This window comes from Dendrobates tinctorius, unplaced genomic scaffold, assembly GCF_039654945.1.
Source record: "Dendrobates tinctorius isolate UK_male_01 unplaced genomic scaffold, ASM3965494v1 ptg000015l, whole genome shotgun sequence".
Taxonomy (NCBI): domain Eukaryota; kingdom Metazoa; phylum Chordata; class Amphibia; order Anura; family Dendrobatidae; genus Dendrobates; species Dendrobates tinctorius.
Window position 1 is genome coordinate 34,881,795 of NW_027361683.1, and position 27,981 is coordinate 34,909,775.

The 27,981-nt window shown below is 44.3% G+C and overlaps 1 protein-coding gene across 2 annotated transcripts in view; it reads right to left on the minus strand.

The window, feature by feature from the left end:
* Window positions 1-9,283: 9,283 nt before the first annotated feature.
* TANGO6 (transport and golgi organization 6 homolog) overlaps window positions 9,284-27,981 on the minus strand; it is a 116,127-nt gene continuing 97,429 nt past the window's right edge. For both annotated transcript variants that reach the window (XM_073563446.1, XM_073563439.1), the window contains 3 exons: window positions 12,997-13,148; window positions 12,493-12,606; window positions 9,284-11,149 (listed from right to left, as the gene is read on the minus strand). In XM_073563446.1, the coding sequence (XP_073419547.1) occupies window positions 10,973-11,149; window positions 12,493-12,606; window positions 12,997-13,148 (443 nt within the window). In that variant the 3' untranslated portion in view covers window positions 9,284-10,972. The remainder of the gene's footprint in view (window positions 11,150-12,492; window positions 12,607-12,996; window positions 13,149-27,981) is intronic.

Consider the following 27,981-nt stretch of genomic DNA (forward strand, 5'->3'; position numbering starts at 1 on the left):
CAGCAAAGCATTTGACAAAGTCTCTCATACAATCCTTATTGAAAAAATGACTAAGTATGGAATGGACAAGGCAACTGTTAGGTGGATTCATAACTGGCTTAGTGATCGGACCCAAAGAGTGGTCGTAAATGGCTGCACATCCAGTTGGAAGAATGTCTCAAGTGGGGTACCACAGGGCTCTGTCCTGGGCCCTGTATTGTTCAACATCTTTATCAACGATTTAGATGAAGGAATTGAGGGTAAACTGATTAAATTTGCTGATGACACTAAGCTAGGAGGGATAGCTAATACTAGAGAAGAGAGAGAGTGGATTCAAAAAGATTTAAATAAACTGGAGAAGTGGGCAGCAACTAACAGAATGGTTTTTAACAGGGAGAAATGCAAAGTACTACATCTGGGCAATAAAAATGAAAAAAGCATATACAGAATGGGAGGAATAGGGCTAAGTGACAGCACATGTGAAAAAGACTTGGGTATACTAATAGATCACAGACTGAATATGAGTCAACAGTGTGATGCAGCAGCAAAAAAGGCAAATGCAATTCTAGGATGTATTAACAGAAGCATACAGTCTAGATCACGTGAAGTCATTATTTCCCTCTACTCCTCTTTGGTCAGACCTCATCTGGAATATTGTGTCCAGTTTTGGGCACCACATTTTAAAAAAGACATCAACAAACTGGAGCAAGTTCAGAAAAGAGCGACCAGAATGGTGACCGGTCTGCAAACCCTGTCTTATGAGGAAAGGTTGCAGGATTTGGGAATGTTTAGTTTGCAAAAGAGAAGACTGAGAGGAGACTTAATAGCTGTCTACAAATATCTAAAGGGCTGTCACATTGTAGAAGGATCAACTTTATTCTCATTTGCACAAGGAAAGACTAGAAGCAATGGGATGAAACTGAATGGGAGGAGACACAGATTAGATATTAGAAAAAACTTTTTGACAGTTAGAGTGATCAATGAGTGGAACAGGCTGCCACGAGAAGTGGTGAGTTCTCCTTCAATGGAAGTCTTCAAACAGAGGCTGGACAGACATCTGACTGGGATGATTTAGCGAATCCTGCTTTGAGCAGGGGGTTGGACCAGATGGCCCAGGAGGTCCCTTCCAACTCTACGATTCTATGATTCTATGATGTACTGAAAGGAAAAAGGGAAGTAGCTAGTAATTGCCATCTGCATTTCTTAAAGTGACAGAGGATTTTAACATCGCAGAAGGTGATAGCAGATAGTGTGAACAAGAAAGGATTGTTTTTTTTACGTGTAGAAAAAGTGTTTTCAGCGGCATATTAATCTGTGCCGTCTGAGAAGGACCACAGGTCTAAGAATGCCTTCCATGATGGCGGGGGGGGGAAGCAGTCCGCCCCCCATCTCCTCTCTCCCCTCCTCCCATCTCTCTCCTCCCCTCTCTCATCTATCTCTCCTCCTATCCCTTCCCCTCCTCCTCCTTTTCTCTCTCCTATCTCTCCTCCCTCTCCATCACCAACGCCCACCTCTCATCCCTCTCCTCTTCCCTCCTCCTCCTCTTCACCATCTCCTCCCTTTTTGTCTCCTCCCCACTCTATCTCCGCTATTCTCACTTCTCCTATTTCAAATCTCTCCTCCACCCTTCCCTCTCTTTCTTTTTCTCACCCACCTCTCAGTTCATCGCCACCCGCTGGCCCAGTGCCAGATCCAGACAGTGAAGTGTCCCTAGTTCCACAGGGCACTCTCTCTAGAGACAGTTATAACACCGGGAGAAGAGAGTGAATCACTCCCCACACATGACAACACAGGTGCCCTCCCGATACAACAGATAGCAGAAGGGAGGTGTGGGCCATCAGACACTGCACTTGCTGAGACTGAAGATCCTATGTGCCACATGGAGCTCCAGTCTCGGGGGGGGGGGGGGGACTATGCACACACAGAAAGACAATCACACAGTGGCACAGTTCCTCCTCTGATGAACATGAAGAGGAGATTATGCTGCATAGTACTAGGGGCAGATAGAGCCAGAACTCTTACACTATGTGCCTTTCACCCCTAGTCAGGTGTTCAGTATTCTAAAATCATGAAGGAACACTTCAAGCTTCCATCAGAATTAGATGTGAATTCCTGGGAATCAGGATCAAAGCTAATTGAACAGCTTAGAGAGTGGGCCAACGCCAGACAAGCACTCAGCCTGCATAACATGACAAGCCGAGACAGAGTCTGTAGACAAGATTCATAGCAGAGTGAGGCAAGTATTCCAAATTTTAGGCTTCACTATTCATGATCAGATACACGGACAGATGTTGGCACAAGCCTTTGTGCATGGACTAAGAGAACCAATCAAGAAACTGCTGATAGTGGCCAGGTCTGAGTACAGGACAATAGCAGTAGATGTCCTGCTTACAGTACCCAGAAGAATTGAGTCCCTCCCAGGAGTACGGAGGACAGGCCCTCCCGTGATGGCCACTGACGTGGAGGAGCAACCACCCTGCAGAGATAGAAGACCTGTCAGGTGTTTCAACTGTGGCAACCTTGGCCATTTCCGGAACCGGTGCACAGCACCCCAGCAACCCAGGTCATCACGCAGAGGAGTAGGCCAAGAAATAAACACAGAAGACAATGAAGAGCCCTGTCCATAGGACAGAGGCAAACCAGGTCTGCCAGACGTCACGCCCCTGACATGTGACACCCCATCAGCGGACCCAATACCTCAAAGCACGGGGGGCTGTCATATCTTTCCTTGTGGACACTGGTGCAGTCTGAAGTAAAATTCCCCGACACCACCAGTCTATCAGAACACTCTGTGTCTTGTATGGGGATTAAAGGTCAAGACAGACGCTCCCCAGCTCGCAAGCCCCTGAGCATGTGGACACAGCCAGGACACGCCATCCTGTTCCAGTTTATGGTGGAGACCTGCCCACCCCACCTGATGAGCGCAGACCTACTGCAGGAACTGAAGGTGACCAAAGTGTCCCATGAAGATGTGACCTTGACCTCTTCTCAACCTCAGACCCAAGAAGAATCAATCATGCTGGAGGCCCTACAAGAGCCTCGCTCGAATAACCGGTGCAAGCCTACCCAAGGAGGTGCTGGACTTAGCACCCAGAAGCCTATGGCCCAAGGGAGACTTCAAGTTGCGCCAGTGCGGGTGTCACTCGAGTCTACAACCCCGGACGCTCCGAAGGCCCAGCATCCGCAGCTCATCACCCAGAGCTAAACTGCCTCTGACCAACTGGAGGTCTAAGTGGATCTGCTGTTCAAGAAACGGCCTAAGAACTTTGGCATGGGCCAGGAAAACTCTCAACCCAGAGGGACCACACTCGCTTCGTGAAATGGCTGCACTGCTTCCGGCTCCTGCGCCAGAGGATCATCTCGGACAAGATTCTGAAGGTGCTCCCTGAAGTTAATCCAGGCCCTGGACCAGAAGACAGCCACTCAGCTCCTCAAATTGGTTAACAAGATGCTGACCTGAAATCAAGCTAGGTGAAAGGAACTGCTGCTGGCTGGTAAAGAAGACGCCCCAGCAAAAAGACCCCCTGTGAGAGCAAGAAAGCTCAGCTGGACGTCATCTCTGACGAAGAGGACCCCAGCAAACGGCTGGTTTTCCTGCCAGCCCTGTGCCAGAAGATGGGAGTCACTCACGGCACTGTGAAGAGCAAGGCCAGTTTGAGCCGCCTCACCCACGGGAATCATCATGCGGTCTCAGCTTCTCTCGATCAAGAGGAAGACTGTGATAGGAGAACCAGACCAGATTGAATAGTGCATAACCTGAGGACTGTGAGCGAAGCAACCGTGTTTGAAACCCCAGTTGTGTTAGATCTGCACACTCTGCTGACAAACGTGCCAGCCACAGCAATGGTGCTCACGGCAATGGATCTGCCTGAAGCTCCCCTCAATGTTCCCCCTCACCTGCAAGACCAGTTCCTGAAAACGCAAAAGGGGGGTGCGGAACAAATGGACAGTGAGGCCCAAGAGGGCCCCGAACAGCCTTTCACAGCTCGCCAGAGCATTGTCCTCCATCCCCGACAACTGGATTGCGGAGCATGCAGAAGCCATCGACATCGCTACCTGCCCACGCTTTCCATGTCTCCTCTACTCTGCCTGGCGGAGCAGCAACGTAAGTTCTGCAAAACAGAGTCCAGTGGTGTCAAAAGCAAGTTCCTGAAGACACCGTATCGCCCACTGGACAAAACACTTGACAGATAATCGGAAGACCGCGGAGGAGAAAAAGGCTCCCTCAACAACTCCGAAGATGCAGGCCTTCCTTAGTCTAGTCTCATACTGCAGAACTTGGATTCCTGGTGCTCCAGACTTAATGCAGCCTCTGTAAAATTGCATCAACGCATTGAAACCTTCATCTGGTACAGGAAACTGAAAGACTTCATAGTCTCTGCGCCAACTCTAGGCCTCCCTGACTACGAGAAGCCATCCCGTCCTGACCAAAATGGAAAAAGAAGGACCAAGATGGAGAAGGTCATGCTACTGGCCAGGCTTAAAACAGACCCATAGAGGAAAACCAGAGGCCTCTAGACTACCTCTCAGCCGGCCTGGATCCAGTTGCAAGGGGGGGCCCTTCTGCATGAAAGCAATACCCGCAGCACACACCCTCCTGATAAGGCTGCTCTCCACCACTCTTCAGTGCTCTCAGTCGTTACCTGTCTCTACTCCCACTCCCAAGGGGGATGCGGATACCGACCCTCAGATGGAAAATCTGCAAGATACCGTAGATGGCTGCGGTTTTGCAGATGATGAAGGAAGATTCCACACGGGATGTGCAGTGACCAGCAATCAAGACATTCTATGGTCCAGAAGGTCGTCAGCCCAAGAGCCCAAGAAGCTGAGCTGATAGAGCTGACGAAAGACCTGCCAGATTGCGAAGAACAAAAACTTCCAGGTACTCGCATTACATGGCACCCGAATTCGGACCCATCTAGGCTGCAAGAAACTTCATCACAGCAAGCGGATCGACCGTGAAGCACCATGGAGCCATCAGAGACCTGCTGGACGCTCTTCAACTACTAAAAGTGGTGGAAGTGCTGAAGGCCAAGGCATACGGAAAACTGAACACAGTAGAGACACGGGGCATCAACAGCAGACGTGGCAGCCAAAGAAGCAGCCAGAGGAAGACAATATGGAAAATAGGAGAGGTCGCAGAGCCGGATGGCTATTACATGACGACTGAAGACGAGAAAACCTGGCAAACAGAAGTCAATGGGAAAACCGTTGAAGAGCCATCTCTGAATTGGACAGAAGTGCTGCCTCCTCTTCAACCAGCCAACAAGCTGAATCACTTTCAGGATGAAGACTCTGACGTGGATATAAATTCTGGGGCAGAAGAATGGTGCCCACCTTTACCAGAAAGGACGTATTTGATGGAGAACATTTCAGAAGATTGTCCTCCACCACCCTCTCGTGGGGAAGCTTCTTCTCCAGCACAGTCCTACGATTGGCAGTCCACGGCAACACTCCCCGAGACGAGCTGCATGAGTCCGAAGGCATCCCAAGGCTACAACAGTTTGACCTTCCCCCTCATCCCCGGAGAATGTCGGCTGGATCGGTACCAATGCAAAGAGTCCCAAGTCCTCCTCTGACACAGTCTAACCCGAGTCTTCATACAGAGAGAGGCGCGGACAGAGACGAAACCTCAGCTAAAATCCCACAATCAGCTCAGAGAATGTCAATTACAACAACCCAGTCAACTAAACCTGACAAAATGACTTCCTGAAACCTGTACAAGAAGTAACAGGATCAGACTCAGAAGGAGAAAGAAAGCTGGATGCTGAAGGCTAAAAGCACTGGGCTCCAAGAAACCGTCTACCTCAAGACAGACCCAGTCTATCTCAAAGTGTGTACCCTACAGTGGTTCAATGGGCACATGGCCCCCACACAGAATTGAAGACACAGATGAATGACCTGATTGGACTCAACTCACACCTCAACAGCGAAGATTCCCAGCAGCTGTTCGGCCATCGACAAATTTAACATCGGACTAGTGGGAAAAGTTCCCCCACATCATCTGGCCTGAAGACTTCCCAGTAAGGAACCAGTTGGCGAAGACTACTGCAAAGAAGCTACTCTCAAAAATAGTGTGCAGATATGGGGTTTCCAGAAGCAATAGCAAGTGATCAGGGACCCGCATACACAGCAAACCTAACACAAGAGACCTGATCAGCAGTAGGGTCAGACTTAGGCCTACACACTACTCACCATCCCACACCATAGACTAGGTGGGATACTTAAGAGCAGCATGCTAAAAAATTTGCCCAAGAGACAGACAAACCCTGGCATTAGACACTCCCGTAGGCTCAGAAAAAAACTGTCACCAATATGAGACTTTATTTGGGTAAAAAAAAAACCAGTTTAAGGGTATTCTTTACTTACCAGTTGACTATGCAATATGATACTTTGTCTGCATGTGTAATTGAATTTATCAAGAATCTTGCTAATATCCATTCTCGAGTTTTCTCCTTCATTGCCAGGTCCAGTTTCGGTGCCTGGTATGCACGTCCTGAAGTCAGGAGACTGCTGAGTGTTGGTGAAAAAAAAGAGTCCATAAAGAGAAGCGCTCAATCCCAGATCCGATGGCCCTTCTCCAAGTGCCGACGCCACCGACCTGGAGGGAAAACCCCACCTGGATCCACGCATCGCATTGCAGGAAAAGGCCTTCATACCAGAAGATACACCTGAGCTGGAATGATGCTGTGGATGACCTCCCTGACTGAATAAATTACCTACCTGACGGAGAATACACATGCACTGACTGCATAGACTGCTAAGAGACTTTGATTACATTGCACCACACCCCCTTTAGGGACAGATCTCCTGACTCCCCATTTGCGAAATTCTGTACAGAGGAGGATGTATGCACTAGGCATATGTCAGTCCACTGGCAGCATAAAAGTGTTGCAGCGCTTTGGGCCAGGAGCAGGATTTTAGGGCAAGTGATATTTAAGGGGGGATTGTTATGGAAATGTATATGTATTTCATATAGATCTCAGTTGCCTGCTATAGGCTATATACTCCATATACTGCTATATACTTATGAACTCATTCTTATATGCACACAGATACATATTTACAGTTTGAATCTTATAACTAGTTGGTGGAAATAACCTGCTACCCAGTCATCTCACTGTCTTGTGACTTGAGAAATATCTAGCAGACATAGGGAATGAGGAACTCAGGCCAGGTGGTCCGGCCGATATTGGAGACTTGCTGACAAGTGCAAGACTCCGGACAGTAAATCACGTGGTGTCTAAGTAACCCCAGGTCGGACACCCATATATGTTCATGCATTTAAACTGACCAATTAGCTAAGAAGTAAAGCCTTTATGTTAATGAGAAACTACTCCTTTATACGAACTGATAAAAGACCATGAATATGAATAAACTTCCAGAGTTCTGCTGGAATGAGTTGCTGCTAACTAAGTGTAGCTTCCTCTTTTCCTTTGAGCGCTCAATAAGACTCTGTCTAATCAGGACAGGTCACAGTATGCACAGGGGTAAAGTCACCCAACCAAAAAATCCACGTCACAAACTGACGCGGCAGCTGTCCTGCTCTGGTTGCTGCGACCTGTCCTGTTTCTACCTGGCAATACGTTTGTATATACGACTTAGATTCTTCCTGTATCATGGGTCTGCTTTTCTGTGAAATTATTGTGGCCAGTCCTCCAGCATGGCGGAGTTGATTATTCATGGCATTTACTATGGCCCCAACGTGCTGCTTTGTGAGATCCCCTGTCCCTATCCAAAAGAGCACATCATGATGGTGGGGTCCATGAATAACATTGGAATACATTTCCTGGAAATCTATCTCCTGTGTATCCTGTCTCTGACCGGGTGACTAAAGTAGGAGGGGGTGGATACTCATAACCACTAGCAATACTAGACATAGCAGGGACTGGTGCTGGTGGTGGCTGATAATAGGTACCATCAGCGTTTAGCAAAGGAAAGGCTGGGACTCCGACTCTGGGTCTCCTTGCTCCACAGTTGCAACAGACCTCTCTCCACTGAGGATTAGTAACTCCCCATACGTCACAAATCCACCCGGCAGGATCATAGGGTGGGTGCGCACTGGGTTTTGGCAGCTCAGGATATATTGGTGCCCTGGGGTTGAGGGGCACAGAGCTTACAGTCGGGAGGAGAGGCTTGATTCCTGGGGAGGGACCTTATTATCTAGCAGGGAGACCCCTTGTTCCAGATCATCAAGTTATTTCTCTTTCTGGCACATTACTCTCAATCACTTTCTCAGTTCCTTCTTGCACCACAAAACATTCCGTCCTTGTCATAGTAGTAGACAATTTTCCTTTCTCAACATAGCAATAACAGAAACAATCAGAATTCACTTCCTCCTCGGCTTCCATATAACCTTCATCACACAATTCATGTGCCAAGCCACGGAATTCTTCAGCATCTTTAAGCAATCCATCATCAGTCAACCTCCCTTTTTTCTTCCTAATACCTTCGTCCCATAGCGTAGGCTGTAGCCTCCTGCCATTAGGGAATCCCATAATCGAAAATATTTTTTCTGCATTCCTGACAGATTTCTTTCCCAGTCTTTGAATCATAAGACTAACAGTATCCGATCCATCACACAAATCCAAACTCTTCCTTTTCTTCCACGGAAACATGATTCTCTCCTTTAGAGCTAAATATTCTTACTTCAGTTGTGTACAGTACTGGAGCGGCCGTACAGCCTGTTCCACCGGGTCCATCCCTCTCTGGGATGCCAAAAATTCCAACGCGGTACTCACTGAAAGGAGGAGGGTGTCTCAAACTATCCCTCCGGACACCTCTGGTTACGTATCCTACCCAATCTTCGATCACCTCAGCACGCCTGATTCTAACAGTGATCAGGATTTCAGGATATTTTGACTATAAAGAGTCAAAATCACTGGTCAATCCAGGGTGTCCGTCCCTTATGAGGAACTTTTCGAACACTTGGCCCCCAACAGGACTGCACCTCTATATGATTCCACCCAAGAATCACCCCACCATCGGGGACAAACCTCAGATCCTCTTTGCAGCAACAAGCACAGGAAAACCACACCAAACGGTCAGCCTGAACAGTATGACTGCCAACTTACCATGGTTGTCGTGGGGGATGATCAGTCCCAATTTTCCAGCGCCTGTGTCCGGTCCAAGGGTCCTTTGTCTTGTTGTCCTCCAGGGGCAGAAGCGTCCCTATTTGGGGACCCCACGTTGGGCTGCCAGCTGTTGGGGGAGGATCTGTGACCCTTCACGGCTGACCAAGTGATTTTCAAATTAATCCACAGGGTGTTGCTAGCAACTGAGAATGACCAGACGGAGATGGGTCTCTGTTTGGGAGGATCAAGGCAGATCGCTAACCCCATTTATTATGTCACCTCTTTTATAGTATTCTGCTTAGTTATACAAAGTACACAGCTACCAATAGCATCTCATTACATTTACTTTATAAGCCAATAGTATTGCAAGAAAATCAGAATATGTCCTTAGCTACGTGACATGGAAAAAAGTTACAGAACTTCATGAGCCAAGGCCACTACACAACAACCCCCTTTGTTCATACTGGTGTGAACTAGTCATTACAGCTAACAAAATTTATCTCGTAAACAACAAGATTGTTACAAGCACAAAAAATGAAGCCTTCAGCTTTGATTTTAGTTTAACCCTTCACACTTTGTGTCTGTCATTTTTTTTTTTTTTTTAAAAAGACCGCATATAAAACGTTCCAAGCTTGACATGTTATCCGGCAGGTTTTGTGCTGAGGAAGAGGTCCTGTGTGACTTCGAAATGCATTGACTTTGAAAACTAATCAAGCGTGTTTTATAAACATTACATTTTTATTCTGTGGTGTTGTGACTTTTGACTCAGCCCCATATCATAAATGCCTTTTCTTATCTTATCATACATGCAGCTGTTTGTTATTGTAATATAGTTTGAGGAAAGTACTGGTTAAACGCCGAAACACATAGCGGATGACTGATCAAAGCTTTTACACCAGAAAACTGGCGTAAGATCTTTGAATATTCATACCTTTGTGCAACGGGAAGTTGCACAAATATTTAGCAACTTTTGGTGCTTTCACACCAGTTTGAATCGGTCACTTCATGAATCGGCCCCATAGACTGGTTTTATCCTGAATTAACCTGATATCAGTATTCGGCCTATCTTAAGTCAGCAGCCCCATTGGTTAAATTAAAATCTTGACAGTCCACAATGACTTATTCTTTATTACTGAAGGGGCCATATCAATGAAAATTATTTAAATTTATTTTTCTTCTTATTGCTCAAAAAGAATAGTAGTTTTCCATTACAGACATTTGTACAAAACTGTACCGGATCCAGTGACATTTAAACGGCGAGTGAATCCCAAAATTATTAATTGAAAGGTCTATCATTAGACGCTGCCTGATTACAATCATATGGGGACAGTGAGCAGTGAACATCAATCCTCACCTTCTCGAGAAGTTAAGAGAACAATTGTATTCCTCACTGCAAATTTTCAACATGTACACAGTAGAGTTCTTTGCATCTGAAACATTCATAATTCCCTCCTTATACAGCCATTATAAGCCTTAATGTATGTCAGCTTGCAGTTTTTTGCTTGAATGTCACCTTGCAGTTCTTAGGCTCAGTTCTAAGCTTAAATGTAGGCGACCTTGAGGTGCTTAGGTCCAGTTCCACGTCTGAATGCATGCCACTTTACAGTTCTTATGCTCTATTCATTTATATGTGTATACATCAGAGATTCCATAACATATGTCTCAAGTATAGATCTCTGCATATTATAGCCAAAAGTGGAATTTGTCAGTTATTAGTTACAATGCTAGATAAAGGTGACTCATTTGGCCTCCACTGGGTAATGATGGCCGATGCCTACATTTGCATGATGTGAACACAGCCATAGACATTGTTATGTCATGACATTAAATCATTCTCTAGTAGTGCAATAAGATCAGAGATTGGTTCCTTATAAAGCTCTTTATAGCATTTCCAAGTGCTTGAATGATGTATAAATGTTTTATGGCAAAACCACAATTTTCTTCTCCAGTTTCTGAGGAGGAAAGAGGAAAGCTCTCATGATGCCATCCAATTCCTCCAGTCCCAGCTGGGCATGAAGTACAGAAACTGAGTCCTTCTCACACTGCATTATATATTTCAACAAGCGGTAAAGCTCCAGAAGAACATCATGCAGCACCTGATGGAAAAAACAAGAAAATAAGAGTCACTAATGACAAGTGAACAGCTTTAAGAGAGCAAACGCGCGTTGAGGTGATAGACGCAGCATTCCCCTGCTCACCTACAAGGTAATGATTGCTTTCATGTGTTCCTTATGACTTCTATTGCTAGCCTTTTCTAAAGGTTTTTGATGCACTGAAGCACTTATGCAAAAAGTTACATATAGTGCAAAACCTTTTTATGGATTTGTTGAGGCTTGCTTCCACAGTAACTCTTATTGTGAGTATGATATAGGAATAGATGAAGACATTGGGTATCTACCAATTACTCACAGGCACAGAGACACCTTATGTATTGTGAGTATGATATAGGAATAGATGAGGATATTTGCTATTTACTAATCACGCACAGAGACACCTTATTAATTTTAAGTGAAGTCCTTTGTTAATGGATAAATGATATCTGATAATCAATCATGGTTGAGGGCTTCACTTGGAATATGAATGGAGATTTTCTCTAATGAGAGTAGTGATTATTTAAGGTACAATATTGTGTCTGTGATAGCATTCTCTGTATATGTTAATTGAGCAGTGGTGTGTTTTTAGTCTTTTTTGGACATGAGGCATTTTTGTTGTGTTTTGTAAATTTATGATTAATAAATGTAATTTTGAAATATACACTCCTTTGCTCTTCATTCTATTCGCGAAGGCATGGTAGTCTATTTAGGATACGGAGTGGTACCTCCTTTTGAAGGTGTTTTTCTGACTAATATGTTTGTGTATATATGAAAAAGCAATGATGTGAGATCAGGGCGCACAGATAACAGCAATCCATGACAAGCAGGCAGCTAGTGTCTATGGATTGAATTGATCTTCTTGCAGTGTAATAAGGATTTTATTTGTTGTGCTATTTGATTACTACAACGCACCCAGAATAGACGTGTTAATCCATGTGGAACAGATTATAGTTGCTGTTATGGAACGAAGCAGAAGCTTTAGCCCTGATGCCGCTGCGACCTGCTGTGCTACTATGACAACTGATCAGAAAATGTGGCTGCCAACTTCTATTCCAATGCCCCTACAGATAATGGCAGGAACCCGTCAACACAGACATTCTTGTGCAGGATTCTTTCTTAATGGGACTGCTGAAGAGCAGCAAAACCCTGTGCACCGATACCTTTGACAGTCAGAAAGAATGTGCAAAGCGAAGATCCACGTGATTGATCACCGCTCCATTCACATGGTTCTTGGAGGAAGTGGGGGTCTCAGTGGTCAGGAAATAATCACCTATCCTATGGATAAAGGGTAACTTCCAAACTTGGAACAACCCCTTAAAAACATTAATGTACTGTATGACATTTACCTCTGTTGCCCGCTCGCTGAGACCTCTAAGCAGTAGGACAATCACATGGATAGCTGCTCTTCTTACTTCGGCCTCTGGGTCAGTGTGAACCACAGCTGATAAACAGAAGGTCACCTTATAAGAAAAAAATGAAACAACCATTTGTAGGTGCTGGTGTTTGTTATAGGGCTGTCTAGAACTTAAAACGTTGGATTTGGGTTTTTGTTTTTTTTTAACCCAGAAACACCACCAACCAGGTCAATAGTCTTAGTCTGATACTGTAATTCAACCCCGTTTTAGTGTAAGAAGCTGAACTGCAATTCCAGCCATTCCAAGCAACTTCACACAACTTTTGACATGGCAGAGACATGCTGAGCGTTTCTGCTCTTCATTTTAGCTATCCGTGAGCTTAACCGCATACACCACCCAGATTGCTGTTACGGTATTTTAGACAAGTCTATGATAAGCCAAAAGTGGTAGAAAAGTGCAGTTTCACTTAAATTCTTTTTGAAGAATGTTATTTACTTCATGAATAACAGGACCCAGGGAAAATTGCAGCTGCTTGCACAATTCGCCCAGGTTGGAAAGGCTGCTAGCCCTTATCGATTTGTCTGGGTCCCGGCAACCTCTCAGAAAAGCATGAATCAATGAGTCTTTGTGTTGGAGAACCATGTCGCCTGCAAACAAAAAAAACTAAAGTTACATTCATGGTCAACATAACCAGTACAAATGTAGTATAAACAGACAAGTCTTAAAGGGATTGTCTCATCTTGGATACAGTATAAGCCATAAATGTCTGATTGGTGCAGATCCTACTGAAGACCAAATCTATTAGACATCTTTGCCATATCTTTTGAATATACCATATATGTCAGAGATTGGACAACCCTTTTAACACCTTCACGTCGTGGACAGTTTCCATTTTTTCAGCTTCAGTTTTTCCTCCCCTTATTCCAAGAGCCATAACTATTTTATGTTTCAGTCCACATGGCTGGTCTTGTTTTCCATAGGACATGTTGTACTTTTGAATGACATCACTCAATGTATCATGTGATGCACTAGAAAGCAGGAAAAAAAATCCAAGTCCAAAAAAATAGCTACATAGGTTGAATAAAAGACCCAGGTCCATCAAGTTCAACCTTTCTCCGCCAACTGTTCATTTTGTCACTAATTTAACTATAACCTGCAATGTTATGTGTATTGAGAAAATCATCCAGCCCTTTTTTTAAAAGCGGTTATAGTGTCTGCCATTACTACCTCTTGTGGTCGGGCATTCCATACTCTGACTGATCTAACCGTTAAGAATCCTTTCCTGTTTAGCTGTCAAAGTCGCCTTTTGTTCAACTGTAATGAGTGCCCCCTGGTCCTTAGCATGGTCTTTGGAAGGAATATGCCATGTTCCAGTCCTTTGTACTGACCACACACATATTTATACGTATAAATGTGATCCCCTCTGAGGCATCTCTTTTCTAAGCTAAACAAGCCCAACTTTTCCAACCTCTCATCATATGAGAAGCCTTCCATCCCTTGTAAAAATCTAGTTGCCTGCCTTTGATCTGACACTAATTTCTGATTTTATTTTATTTTTAAATGTGGAGCCCAAAACTGCATTCCACATTCTAGATGTGGCCTCACAAGTAATTTAAAAAGGGGTAACAATACATTTTAAATTTGAATGGCAGGATTTTCACTCTTTTTAAACACCTTAAAATCTTGTTTGCTTTTGCGGCTGCAGCTTGACATTGAGTACTGATGCTCAGCTTACTTGTAACCAGAATACCCAAGTCCTTCTGCTCTGTAATCCCATTATGCTCCCATTTAATGTACATGCAGTAATAGGATTACTCAGTCCTTAGGTTCATTAATTTACATTTATTTACATTAAACCTCATTTGCCAAGTGTTTTTCCATTCAGACATCTTATCCAAATTGTTTTGGAAAATTGTTAGGTCAAGGTCAGATTTTGGTATCTTACAAAGTTGAGAGAGGTAATTGTCCTGAATTGTCATAAGAACTTGCAGCTTTTAGTGCAACCAGAAGATTCTATGTCCCATTGAATGTCTGGTCAGACAGCTGAAAGGAAAAAAGCGCAATAGGGTCTTACCCGAGTAAAGATTGATATAAAGTCAAATCATTATACTCACCTTATGTAGGAGAGTTTCAGACATATAGGAACGGAAGGTCAGGCTGCTGCACATCCAAAGGGCCACTCCGTGACCACGAATCATCAGATTGTAAAGGAGAAAGTTTATGGATTAAACGTGCGCTGCTCGACAGATCACTCCTTCCAGATTATGTTAATTGTACTTTTATTTCCCAACGCGTTTCGAAGTTTACACTACTTCTTCAGGGGATGACAGGTACCTGTCATCCCCTGAAAAAGTGTAAACTTCGAAACGCGTTGGGAAATAAAAGTACAATTAACATAATCTGGAAGGAGTGATCTGTCGAGCAGCGCACGTTTAATCCATAAACTTTCTCCTTTACAATCCATTGAATGTCTGGACAGTTAAAATCCTCAACAAAAAAGACCCAATTATTATTTGCTGCCTTTTTAATTTGCTGCAGCATTTCCTCCTCTACCTGTTCAGCTATATTCGCAGTGTTTTTTTTTTTTTTATGTACCATGTTAACTATTCAATAAAACTAACCTTGGTTAGATACAGTGTTTGATAGCATTTTAATGTAATGTTGCGACGGACAAAAAAATGGAATTCTAGGGTCTTTTTTTATACTCTGTTTACCTATTGGATTACTTTACTTTATATTTTGATAGATAGTACTTTTATGAATGCAGGAATACGAAATGTGTATTTTTTACTGTTATTGCTTTATTTTTAATGGGGCAAAAGGGAGGCGATTTGAATTTGTGGGCTTTTTTTATTTTTAAAAACTTTTTTTTTACTTTTTACTCTATTTAATAGTCGCATTAGGGGACTTGAAGCTGCGATTGTCCGATCGCTTGTCCTATATTTAGAAGTGCTGAAGCCACAGGCACGTTGGTGGGCACATGGACTGGCGCTCCCCTCCTGCCAGTGTGTTACATGCTGTGCCACTCACAGCTGTTAAAGGCACATGATGGCTGATTAAATTAAACATCACCTGACGGGAAAAACGTGGGCTTGGCATGCAAGCCCGCATTAATTGCAAGAACATGTCATATGACGTACATGCAAGTCATATGTCAAGAAGGGGTTAAGTATACTGCAAGGTGGTTAGCCAGAAATAAATTGACCAAACGAGTGGGAGGATATCTTGGAGTCGCCAAGAAAGGTGTCGACTAATGTGACCCAAAGAAGATCTCAACTGTTTCTTCTACATAAGAGTCTATAGATCTTCAAAAGTACTACGCAAGATGGGTCTAAGAACAGAAGATGATTTCCATGGTGCAGGGAACAGGGAGTCGACTTGGTTCATACGTTTTGGTCAAGTTTTCATTTAGCTGGACTATGGGAAAATGTAGCCGGTCTAATTAAAGAGGTTTATAATATTCAAGTTCCCTTAAACTCTAAATCTTGTCTATTAGGTTGTGTAGGGAATATTGGAGGGATCACCCCAGTACAACTAACAATAGCCAAAATCTTTTACCAAAACAAGGAAGACTATTGCTAGACATCGACTGGCACATAGTTCTACCTCGATACAAGAGGTAATTTAATGTCAGAAAAATACTATTCAAATGTAATGGAAAAGAAGGTACCGTATATACTCGTGTATAAGCCAATCCGTGTATAAGCCGACCCCCCTAATTTTGCCACAAAAAAACTGGGAAAACTAATTGACTCGTGTATAAGCCTAGGGTGGAAAATGCAGCAGCTACTGGTAAATTTTAAAACTAAAAATAGATGCCAATAAAACTAAAATTAATTGAGACATCAGTAGGTTAAATGTTTCTGAATATCCATATTGAATCAGGAGCCCCATATAATGCTCCATACAGTTCATGATGGACCTGCACAAAGGTTAATAATGCCCCCATAAGATGCTCCATAGATTATTCCCCCATAATATGCTCCATAGATTATGCCCCCATAAGATGCTCCATAGATTATGCCCCCATAAGATGCTCCATAGATTATGCCCCCATAAGATGCTCCATAGATTATGCCCCATAAAATGCTCCACAGATTATGCCCCATATGCTGCTCCATAGAATATGCCCCGATATGCTGCTCCATAGAATATGCCCCGATATGCTGCTCCATAGAATATGCCCCGATATGCTGCTCCATAGAATATGCCCCGATATGCTGCTCCATAGAATATGCCCCGATATGATGCTCCATAGAATATGCCCCGATATGCTGCTCCATAGATTATGCCCCCATATGCTGCCCCTATATGCTGCCCCATAGAATATGCCCACATATGCTGCTCCATAGAACATGCCCCCATATGCTGCTCCATAGAATATGCCCCCATATGCTGTCCCATAGAGTATGCCCCCATATGCTGTCCCATAGAATATGCCCCCATATGCTGTCCCATAGAATATGCCCCCATATGCTGTCCCATAGAATATGCCCCCACATGCAGCCTCATAGAATATGCCCCCACATGCTGCTCCATAGACTATGCCCCCACATGCTGCTCCATAGACTATGCCCCCATATGATTCTCCATATATTATGCCCCCATAAGATGCTCCATAGATTATCCCCATATGCTGCTCCATAGAAGATGCCCCCATATGCTGCCCCATAGAATATGCCCTCATATGCTGCTCCATAGAATATTTCCCCAAATGCTGCCCCCATAAGATGCTCCATATATTATGCCTCCATATGCTGCTGCAAAAAAAATGCCATACTCACCTCTCCTGCTTAGGACCTGGCACCTGAGATATTCACCTGTCCCCCGGTCCATCGCTGCTCACCGCTGTCTGCCACGTCGTCTGTCAGTGACGTTCAGGCAGCAAAGGGCACGGCGCGCAATAACCACGTCACCGCGCCTTCTGCTGGCTAAACGTCACTGACACAGGACACAGCAGACAGCGGTAAGCAGCGATGGACCGGGGGACAGGTGAATATCGCTATACTTACCCTCTCCTGGCACGGTCTCTGCAGGCCCGCTTCTCCACGGTCTCCCTTCATGCCTTCAGCGGTCACGTGGTACCACTCATTGCACTCATGAATATGTACCACGTGACCACTGAAGGCAGGAAGGGAGACCATGGAGAAGCGGGGGGGCTGCAGAAACCGCGCCGGGGGGGTAAGTATCATCTGTGACACCCCCGTTCCCCCTCCCCAGCCAACCTCCAGGTATATGACTCGTGTATAAGCCGAGAGGGGGACTTTTAGCCCCCCAAAAATGGGCTGAAAATCTCGGCTTATACACGAGTATATACGGTATATAATGAGAGATCCAAATACTACATTTGGAAAACAATGGGGTGACTGGACTAGACGTCCTGTAGTTGTATCTGATGTCTTTATGAGGCATCCCCTACAGATAACAGGTCTACAAAAAAAAATAAGATTTTTTTTTCAGGTGTCAAATTTTTTTTTATGGATTTAGAGCATTTTGCTGGTGCAGAGTTCAAAAATCTCATTACTTTTGTTGAATAGGTTCTAGTTTTTGAGATAATTCATCCATGAATATAAAGCATTCGCAACAAATGCACTAGCTTTTGATCTTTTGACTCTTTAACAGTCTTTTCTAGTAATTCAATGTGCCATAAAATTATTTTGAACTTCAATTTGTAGGCTTACAATGCTATAAAAGTGACTTTCTGAAGCCAGAATTCTACTGTAATGATTAAATATCTCAGAAACTAGAGCCAATCTGGCAAAACTGAAGTCATTCTTAATCAGTACCATAAACTTTAACCCCTTCACGACATGCGCAGTACTAGTACTGCTCTGCGGGAGGTGCGTTCATGCAAACAGCAGTACTAGTACGGTGCACCGGTCGTGCGGCCTCAAGCTGAGTGCCGTGGCGATCGGGTGTCAGCTGTGACAGCTGACACCCCGCAGCAACGCCCACGATCGGTGCTAGCACCTATTACGGGCATTTAACCCCTCTGATGCTACTGTCAGTAGTGACAGCGGCATAGAGGGGCTCCCTGCGCGCTTCCATCAGCTGAATGTGATGCGATCGCATTGATCTGATGTCTCCATGAAGACACCTAGCACCAAGATGGCCACGGGGTCCTTCCGGTCCATCACATAAGGTGGCTTGTGAGCGCCTGCTGAGAGCAGGCACCGGCATGCCTCCTTCCCTGCCTGTCAGATCCTGATCTGATATTCTGCAGTGCAGAGCGTCAGATCAGCAGTCTGATGTTATATAGTAAAAAAGTTTAAAAAAAAAAAAAAAAAAAATTTAAAGTTAAAAAAAAAAATTAGAATATGTAAAAATATTTTTAAAAATCTCTAAAGAAAAAATAAATATTTTTCCAATAAATACATTTATGTAAATAAAAGTACATATATTTGGTGTCGCCGACCAGCTCTATAAAACTATCCCACTAGTTAACCCCTTCACGACCAATGACGCCACATAGGCGTCATGAAACCTGGTACAAATCTGACCAGTGACGCCTATGTGGCGTCATGACTTTAAAGCCTCCCTGCGGGTCAGGTGACCGGGGTCACTGAAAGGTCACCCGACCCGCAGATACAGGGGGCTTTGTAATTCACCACAGGGGGCGTGGCTTCGCCCCCACGTGGCTACGATCGCTCTGATTGGCTGTTAAAAGTGAAACAGCCAATCAGAGCGATAGTAATATTTCATCAATGAAAATTGATGAAATATTACAATCCAGCCATGTCCGACGCTGCTGTAGCATCGGACATGGCTGGAGACACCGATTCCACCCCCCCCTTACCGGCGCTCGCCCCCCCGCAACTGAGTGACAGCGGCGATCTGCCGCCGCTGTCATCATCTGCCCCCCTCCCATTCCCTCTGCTCCCCGCCAGCCTCCGATCCCCCCCTCACCCCCACCGGTACCTCCTGAGTCCCCCCGTCCCTCCCGGTGTCTCTCGGGTCCAGATGATGGGCGCCGCCATCTTGGAAAATAGCGGGCGCATGCGCAGTGCGCCCGCCCGAATCTGCCGGCTGCAGATTCCATTCTTTCAGTTTGATCACTCTCACAGTGATCAAAATGAAAGAAAAAGTAAATAAACCCCCCGATTATCACCCCCCATAGGTAGGCACAACTAATAAAATAAAGAAAATATTTTTATTTTTCCATTAGGGTTAGGGTTGGAAAGAGGGTTAGGGTTGGAAAGAGGGTTAGGGTTAGAATTAGGGTTAGACTTGTGGTTAGGGTTATGGATAGGGTTGGGATTAGGGTTACAGATAGGGTTAGGGGTATGTTGGGGTTAGGGTTATGGTTAGGGTTGGGATTAGGGATGTGTTGGGGTTAGGGCTGTGGTTAAGGGTGTGTTGCGGTTAGGGCTGGAGTTAGAATTGAGGGGTTTCCACTGTTTAGGCACATCAGGGGGTCTCCAAACGCGACATGGTGCAACCATTGATTCCAGCCAATTTTGCGTTCAAAAAGTTAAACGGCGTTTCCTCCCTTCCAAGCCCTGACGTGTGCCCAAACAGTGGTTTACCCCAACATATGGGGTATCAGCGTACTCAGGAAAAATTGCACAACAACTTTGGGGGTCTAATTTCTCCTGGTACCCTTGGGAAAATAAAAAATTGGGGGCTAAAAAAATATTTTTGTGGAAAATTTTTTTATTTTTATTTTCACGTCTCTGCGTTATAAACTTCTGTGAAGCAATTGGGGGTCCAAAGTGCTCACCAGGCATCTAGATAAGTTACTTGGGAGGTCTAGTTTCCAAAATGGGGTCACTTGTGGGGGGTTTCTATTGTTTAGGCACATCAGGGGCTCTGCAAACGTAACGACGACCGCAGACCATTCCATCAAAGTCTGCATTTCAAAACGCCACTACTTCCATTCCGAGCCCTTATGTGTGCCCAAACAATAGTCCCCCCCATATATGGGGCACCAGCGTACTCAGGACAAACTGTACAACAACTTTTGAGGTCCAATTTATCCTGCTACCCTTGTGAAAAAAAAAATTGCTGGCTAAAAATCATTTTTTTTTTGAGGAAAAAAAATATTTTTTATTTTCACGTCTCTGTGTTATAAACTTCTGTGACGCACTTGGGGGTTCAAGGTGCTCACCACATATCTAGATAAGTTCCTTGGGGGTCTAGTTTCCAAAATGGGGTCACTTGTGGGGGGGGTCCACAGTTTAGGTACATCAGGGGTTCTGCAAATGTAACATGATGCCCGCAGACCATTCCATCAAAGTCAGCATTTCATAATGTCACTACTTCCCTTCCGAGCCCCGACGTGTACCCAAACAGTGGTCCCCACCCACATATGAGGTATCAGCGTACTCAGGACAAACAGGACAACAACTTTTGGGGTCCAATTTATCCTGCTGCCCCTGTGAAAAAAAAAATTGCTGGCTAAAAATCATTTTTTTTTTAGGAAAAAAAAATATTTTTTATTTTCACGGCTCTGCGTTTTAAACTTCTGTGAAGCGCTTGGGGGTTCAAGGTGCTCACCACACATCTAGATAAGTTCCTTGGGGGGGGTCTAGTCTCCAAAATGGGGTCACTTGTGGGGGGTTCCACAGTTTAGGTACATCAGGGGCTCTGCAAATGCAACATGATGCCTGCAGACCATTCCATCAAAGTCAGCATTTCAAAATGTCACTACTTCCCTTCTGAGCCCCGACATGTGCCCAAACAGTGGTTCCCCCCCACATGTGGGGTACCAGCGTACTCAGGACAAACTGGACAACAAATTTTGGGGTCTAATTTATCCTGGTACGCTTGTGAAAATAAAAAATTGCGCACTAAAAAAATTTTTTGAGGGAAAAAATTTTTTTTTTTATTTTCACGGCTCTGCGTTACAAACTTTTGTGAAGCACTTGGGGGTTCAAGGTGCTCACTACACATCTAGATAAGTTCCTTAGGGGGTCTAGTTTCCAAAATGGGGTCATTTGTGGGGAGCTCCAATGTTTATGCACAGAGGGGCTCTCCAAACACGATATGGTGTCCGCTAACGATTAGAAGTAATTTGCATTTCAAAAAGTCAAATGGCGCTCCTTCCCTTCTGAGCCCTGCTGTGTGCCCAAACAGTGGTTCCCCCCCACATATGGGGTACCAGCGTACTCAGGACAAACTGGACAACAAGATTTGTGGTCCAATTTCTCCTGTTAGCCTTGTGAAAATTAAAAATAGTGTGCTAAAAATCATTTTTGAGGAAAAAAAATTATTTTTTATTTTCACTGCTCTGTGTTATAAACTTTTGTGAAGCACTTGGGGGTTCAAAGTGCTCACCACACATCTAGATAAATTCCTTAGGGGGTCTAGTTTCCAAAATGGGGTCATTTGTGTGGGAGCTCCAATGTTTAGGTGCACAGGGGTTCTCCAAACGCGACATGGTGTCCGATAGCGATTGGAGCTAATTTTCCATTCAAAAAGTCAAATGGTGCTCCTTGCCTTCCGGGCCCTACCGTGCACCCAAACAGTGGTTTATGACCACATATGAGGTATCTGTGCACTCAGGAGAAATTGCTCAACAAATTTTAGGATCTATTTTATCCTGTTCAAACAAGAAGTATTCAGCTCACCCCTCTTCACTCCTGATCACACCTCCGACGCACGGAAACACCCTGACCCGGGTGTATAGTGCATGCACAACATAAAGAAGGATTTTTCCAGCGTCTCCAGGAGATAAAATAATAATTGCTTTATTGAGAATATAAAATCTTCATACCATCAGGTAAAAAAATGACATAAAGAGGCGTATGGAGGGGAGCAATTTCCTACGCGTTTCACCCTAAGAGGGCTTAATCATTCCGATTAAGCCCTCTTAGGGTGAAACGCGTAGGAAATTGCTCCCCTCCATACGCCTCTTTATGTCATTTTTTTACCTGATGGTATGAAGATTTTATATTCTCAATAAAGCAATTATTATTTTATCTCCTGGAGACGCTGGAAAAATCCTTCTTTATGTTGTGCATTTTATCCTGTTGCCCATGTGAAAATGAAAAAACAGGCTAAAAGAAAATTTGTGAAAAAAAAGTATTTTTTTTACAGATCAATTTGTGAAGTACCTGGGGGTTCAAAGTGATCACTATGCATCTAGATAAGTTCCTTGGGGGGTCTAGTTTCCAAAATGGGGTCACTTGTGGAGGAGCTCCAATGTTTATGCACACAGGGGCTCTCCAAACTCGACATGGCAACCGCTAAATATTCCAGCATATTTTCCATTCAAAAAGTCAAATGGCGCTCCTTCCCTTCTGAGCCCTGCCGTGCGCCCAAACAGTGGTTTATGACCACATATGAGGTATCGTTGAACTCAGGAGAAATAGCCCAACAAATTTTAGGATCCATTTTATCCTGTTGCCCATGTGAAAATGAAAAAATTGATGCTAAAAGAAAATTTTTGTTGGAAAAATTAAAATGTCCATTTTTTCTTTCCACATTTCTTTAGTTCCTGTGAAACACCTGAAGGGTTAATAATCTTCTTGAATGTAGTTTTGAGTAGCTTGAGGGGTGCAGTTTTTAGAATGGTGTAACTTTTGGGTATTTTCTGCCATATAGACCCCTCAAAGTGACTTCAAATGTGAGGTGGTCCCTAAAAAAATGGTTTTGTAAATTTTATTGTAAAAATGAGAAATCGCTGGTCAACTTTTAACCCTTATAACTTCGTAACAAAAAAAATTTTGTTTCCAAAATTGTGCTGATGTAAAGTAGACATGTGGGAAATGTTATTTAGTAACTATTTTGTGTCACATAACTCTCTGGTTTAACAGAATAAAAATTCAAAGTTTGAAAATTGCAAAATTTCCTAAATTTTCGCCAAATTACTGATTTTTTGACAAATAAACGCAAAAATTATCAACCTAAATTTACCACTAACATGAAGCCCAATATGTCAGGAAAAAACAATCTCAGAATCGCTAGGATCCGTTGAAGCGTTCCTGAGTTATTACCTCATAAAGGGACACTGGTCAGAATTGCAAAAAATGGCCTGGTCATTAACGTCAAAATAGGCTTGTCATGAAGGGGTTAACCCCTTAAGTAAACACCATAAAAAAAATTAAAAACGAAGCAAAAAAAATGCTTTATTATCATATCGCCAACAAAAAGTACAATAAAACACGATCAAAAAGACAGATGTAAATAAAAATGGTACCGCTGAAAACGTCATCTTGTCCCGCAAAAAAAAAAAGCTGCCATATAGCTCCATCACCGGAAAAATAAAAAAGTTATAGCTCTCAGAATAAAGTAATGCAAAAATACAGGTGCTTCTCACAAAATTAGAACATAATAAACAAGTTAATTTCAGTTCTTCAATACAAAAAGTGAAACTCGTATATAGAGTCATTACAAACAGTGATCTATTCCAATTGTTTATTTCTGTTAATATTGATGATTATGGCTTACAGCCAATGAAAACCCAAAAGTCATTATCTCAGTAAATTAGAATACTTTATAACACCAGCTTGAAAAATGATTTTAATATAAGAAATGTTGACCTACTGAAATGTATGTTCAGTAAATGCACTCAATACTTGGTTGTGGCTCCTTTTGCATCAATTACTGCATCAATGCGGCCTGGCATGGAGGCGATCAGCCTGTGGCACTGCTGAGGTGTTATGGAAGCCCAGGTTGCTTTGATAGCAGCCTTCAGCTCATCTCAGTGGCGTAGCAACTGTTTGTGGCGCCCGGGGCGGTCGAAAAATTTGCCGCCCCTTTGGTCGTTGATAATTCGGAAGCATCCGAAGAGCCCACACTACACTCAAAGATCTAATTTTTAGTCTGCTACTAACTCTGCTATTATTTCTAAATTTCTAGACTTTCAACTTCTTGCAGTTCTCTATATATATGTATGTATTAGCTTGATGATGCTGGATGAAGACCTAATGGCTTTTTTTAATAATAATTTTTAATAATGTGACAGAAAAAAAACCAGAAAGTACAAATTATTTTGGCGGACAGGGGGCGGACACTGACAGCTTGGGGTCCCTGTGCAAGAAATGTGTCCGGGCCCCCCTCCTTTTATGGCGTCAAAGCTACGTGTGTGTGTGTGTATATATATATATATAGATAGATAGATTATTGATATTATATAGCCACACACACACATACAGGTATATATTACATAGTCTCCTTTATTATGTATATTGCTGTCCCATACACAGTGCCTTCTCTTGTTATGTACAGTTCTGTCCCTTACATATTGGATTATATAGAGCCCTGTTTTTTATTACATACCGTCCTGTCTTGTTAGCTGTATAATGCAATGATGGCTGATGGAGCATGGGAAAGCTTCCTTTCTAATGGAGGAGCTGATGGACTGGTCGTCTGGTCACCGGCTCCTCGATCAGCAGTCATTTTATATCTAACAAGAGAGGGGACCATGTAATAAAAGAGGGCGCTGTGAATAACAAAAATAACAAAAATACACTATGTAAGAGACAGCACTATACATAACAGCAGAGGAAGCTATATAATAAGGGACGGCACCATATATAACTAGAGAGGATGGTAGGTAATAAGGGGCGGTGTTATACATAATAAAAGAGGAAACTATGTAACTAAGGATGGTGTTATACAGAATTAGTGAGTACACTATATACTAAGGGACTGTGTTAGACATAATAAACGATAATGTCTTCCTCCACCTCCCCCTGTTCCTAAGGCCATTATAAGTCCCCCTTCCTCCCATCCCAATCCCCCACACCCCTCATTGTCCTCCTCCCCTCGCATCCCATTATTGTCCTCTCCCCCACCTCCATCATTTTCTTCTCCACCACTATCTTTGCTTTCTCCCCCACCACTCCCATCATTGCCCATTCCACCACCTCCATCATTTCCTCCTCCTCCACCACCCCCATTTATTGCCCTTTCCACCACCACCATCATTGCATTCTCACCCACCACCCCATCATTGCCCTCTCGACCATCACCCCATCATTGTCTTCTCCCCATCACTGCCTTCTCCATCACCCCATCACTGTGCCTTCTCCCCATCACTCCCATCATTGCCTGCTCCATCACCCCATCACTCCCATCATTGTCTGCTCCATCACCCCATCATTGCCTGCTTCATCACCCCCATCATTGCCTGCTCCATCACCCCATCACTGCCTTCTCCATCACCCCATCACTGCCTGCTTCATCACCCCATCACTCCCATCATTGTCTGCTCCATCACCCCATCACTGCCTGCTCCATCACTCCCATAATTGTCTGCTCCATCACCCCCATCATTGCCTGCTCCATCACCCCCATCACTCCCCTCATTGCCTGCTCCATCACCCCATCATTGCCTGCTCCATCACCCCCATCATTGCCTGCTCCATCACCCTATCACTGCCTTCTCCATCACCCCATCACTGCCTGCTCCATCACCCCCATCACTCCCCTCATTGCCTGCTCCATCACCCCATCATTGCCTGCTCCATCACCTCCATCATTGCCTGCTCCATCACCCCCATCACTCCCCTCATTGCCTGCTTCATCACCCCATCATTGCCTGCTCCATCACCCCATCACTGCCTGCTCCATCACCCCCATCACTCCCCTCATTGCCTGCTCCATCACCCCATCACTGCCTGCTCCATCACCCCCATCATTGTCTGCTCCATCACCCCCATCATTGTCTGCTCCATCACCCCATAATTGCCTGCTCCATCACCCCATCATTGTCTGCTCCATCACTCCCCTCATTGCCTGCTCCATCACCCCATCATTGCCTGCTCCATCACCCCATCATTGCCTGCTCCATCACCCCCATCATTGCCTGCTCCATCACCCCATCACTGCCTGCTCCATCACTGCCTGCTCCATCACCCCATCATTGCCAGCTCCATCACCCCATCATTGCCTGCTCCATCACCCCATCATTGCCTGCTCCATCACCCCATCATTGCCTGCTCCATCACCCCATCATTGTCTGCTCCATCACCCCATCATTGCCTTCTAGACCATCACTCCCATCATTGCCTGCTCCATCATACACACAGACACACACACACACACAGACATACATACATACATACACACAAGACACCACCTCTCTCCTCTCACCTGTCCGCAGCATCGCCCGCGCTTCCTCCCTCACACAGCAGCGGCCGCTGAATGATGACGTCACTCAGCGGCGCTCCTCTGTGTGAAACAGGAAGCGCGGCCTCCGGGCAGGAAGCAGGACGGACCATTGCCGCTCCGCTCCTGCTATTCACTCTTGCAGGCAGCGGAGCTGCCGTGATCGCATCGCTCCCTGCCCGCCGCTGCACTGAACTGCAGGGTGGAATTGCTGCTGCCGCGCCGCCCCCACACACATGCCGCCTGGGGCGGACCGCCCCCCCCGCCCCCCCCACGCTACGCCAGTGGCTCATCTGCATTGTTGGGTCTGGTGTCTCATCTTCCTCTTGACAATAACCCATAGATTCTCTATGGGGTTAAGGTCAGGCGAGTTTGCTGGCCAATCAAGTACAATGATACTATTGTTTTTAAACCAGGTATTAGGACCTGTCCACATTGCCAAAAGTACTAAGTCCTGCTGGAGAATGAAATTTCCATCTTCAAAAAGCTTGTCGGCAGAGGGAAGCATGAAGTGCTGTAAAATTTCCTGGTAGACTGCTGCACTGATTTTGGTCTTGATAAAACACAATGGACCTACACTAGCAGACGACATGCCTTGTCAAACCATCACTGATTGTGAAAACTTCACACTAGACCTCAAGCAGCTTGGAATGTGGCCTCTCCACTCTTCATCCAGACTCTGGGACCTTGATTTCCAAATGAAATGCAAAATTTACTTTTATCTAAAAACAATACCTTGGACCATTGAGCACCAGTTCAGTTCTTTTTCTCCTTGGCCCAGGTTAAGACGCTTCTGGCATTGTCTATTGGTCATGAGTGGCTTGACACAAGGGATGCGATACTTGTAGCCCATGTCCTGGATACGTCTATGTGTAGTGGCTCTTGAAGCAATGACTCCAGCAGCAGTCCACTTCTTGTGAATCTCCTCCAAATTTTTGAATGGCCTTTTCTTAAAAATCCTTTCAAGGCTGTGGTTATTCCGGTTGCTTGTGCACCTTTTTCTACCAAATGTTTTCCTTCCACTCAACTTTCCATTAATATGCTTGGATACAGCAGTCTGTGAACAGCCAGCTTCTTTAGCAATGACCTTTTGTAGCTTACCCTCCTTTTGGAGATAAGGACCTTTGGGTTTTCATTGGCTGTAAGCCATAATCATCAACTTTAACAGAAATAAACACTTGAAATAGATCACTCTGTTTGTAATGACGCTATATAATTTGAGTTTCACTTTTTGTATTGAACTGAAATAAATTAACTTATTGATGATATTCTAATTTTGTGAGAAGCACCTGTAATTATTTTTTCTATAAAATAGTTTTTATTGTGTAAAAGCGCCAAAACATAAAAAAACAATATATATGAGGTATCGCTGTAATCGTACTGACCCGAAGAATAAAGCTGCCTTACCAATTTTACCACACGCGG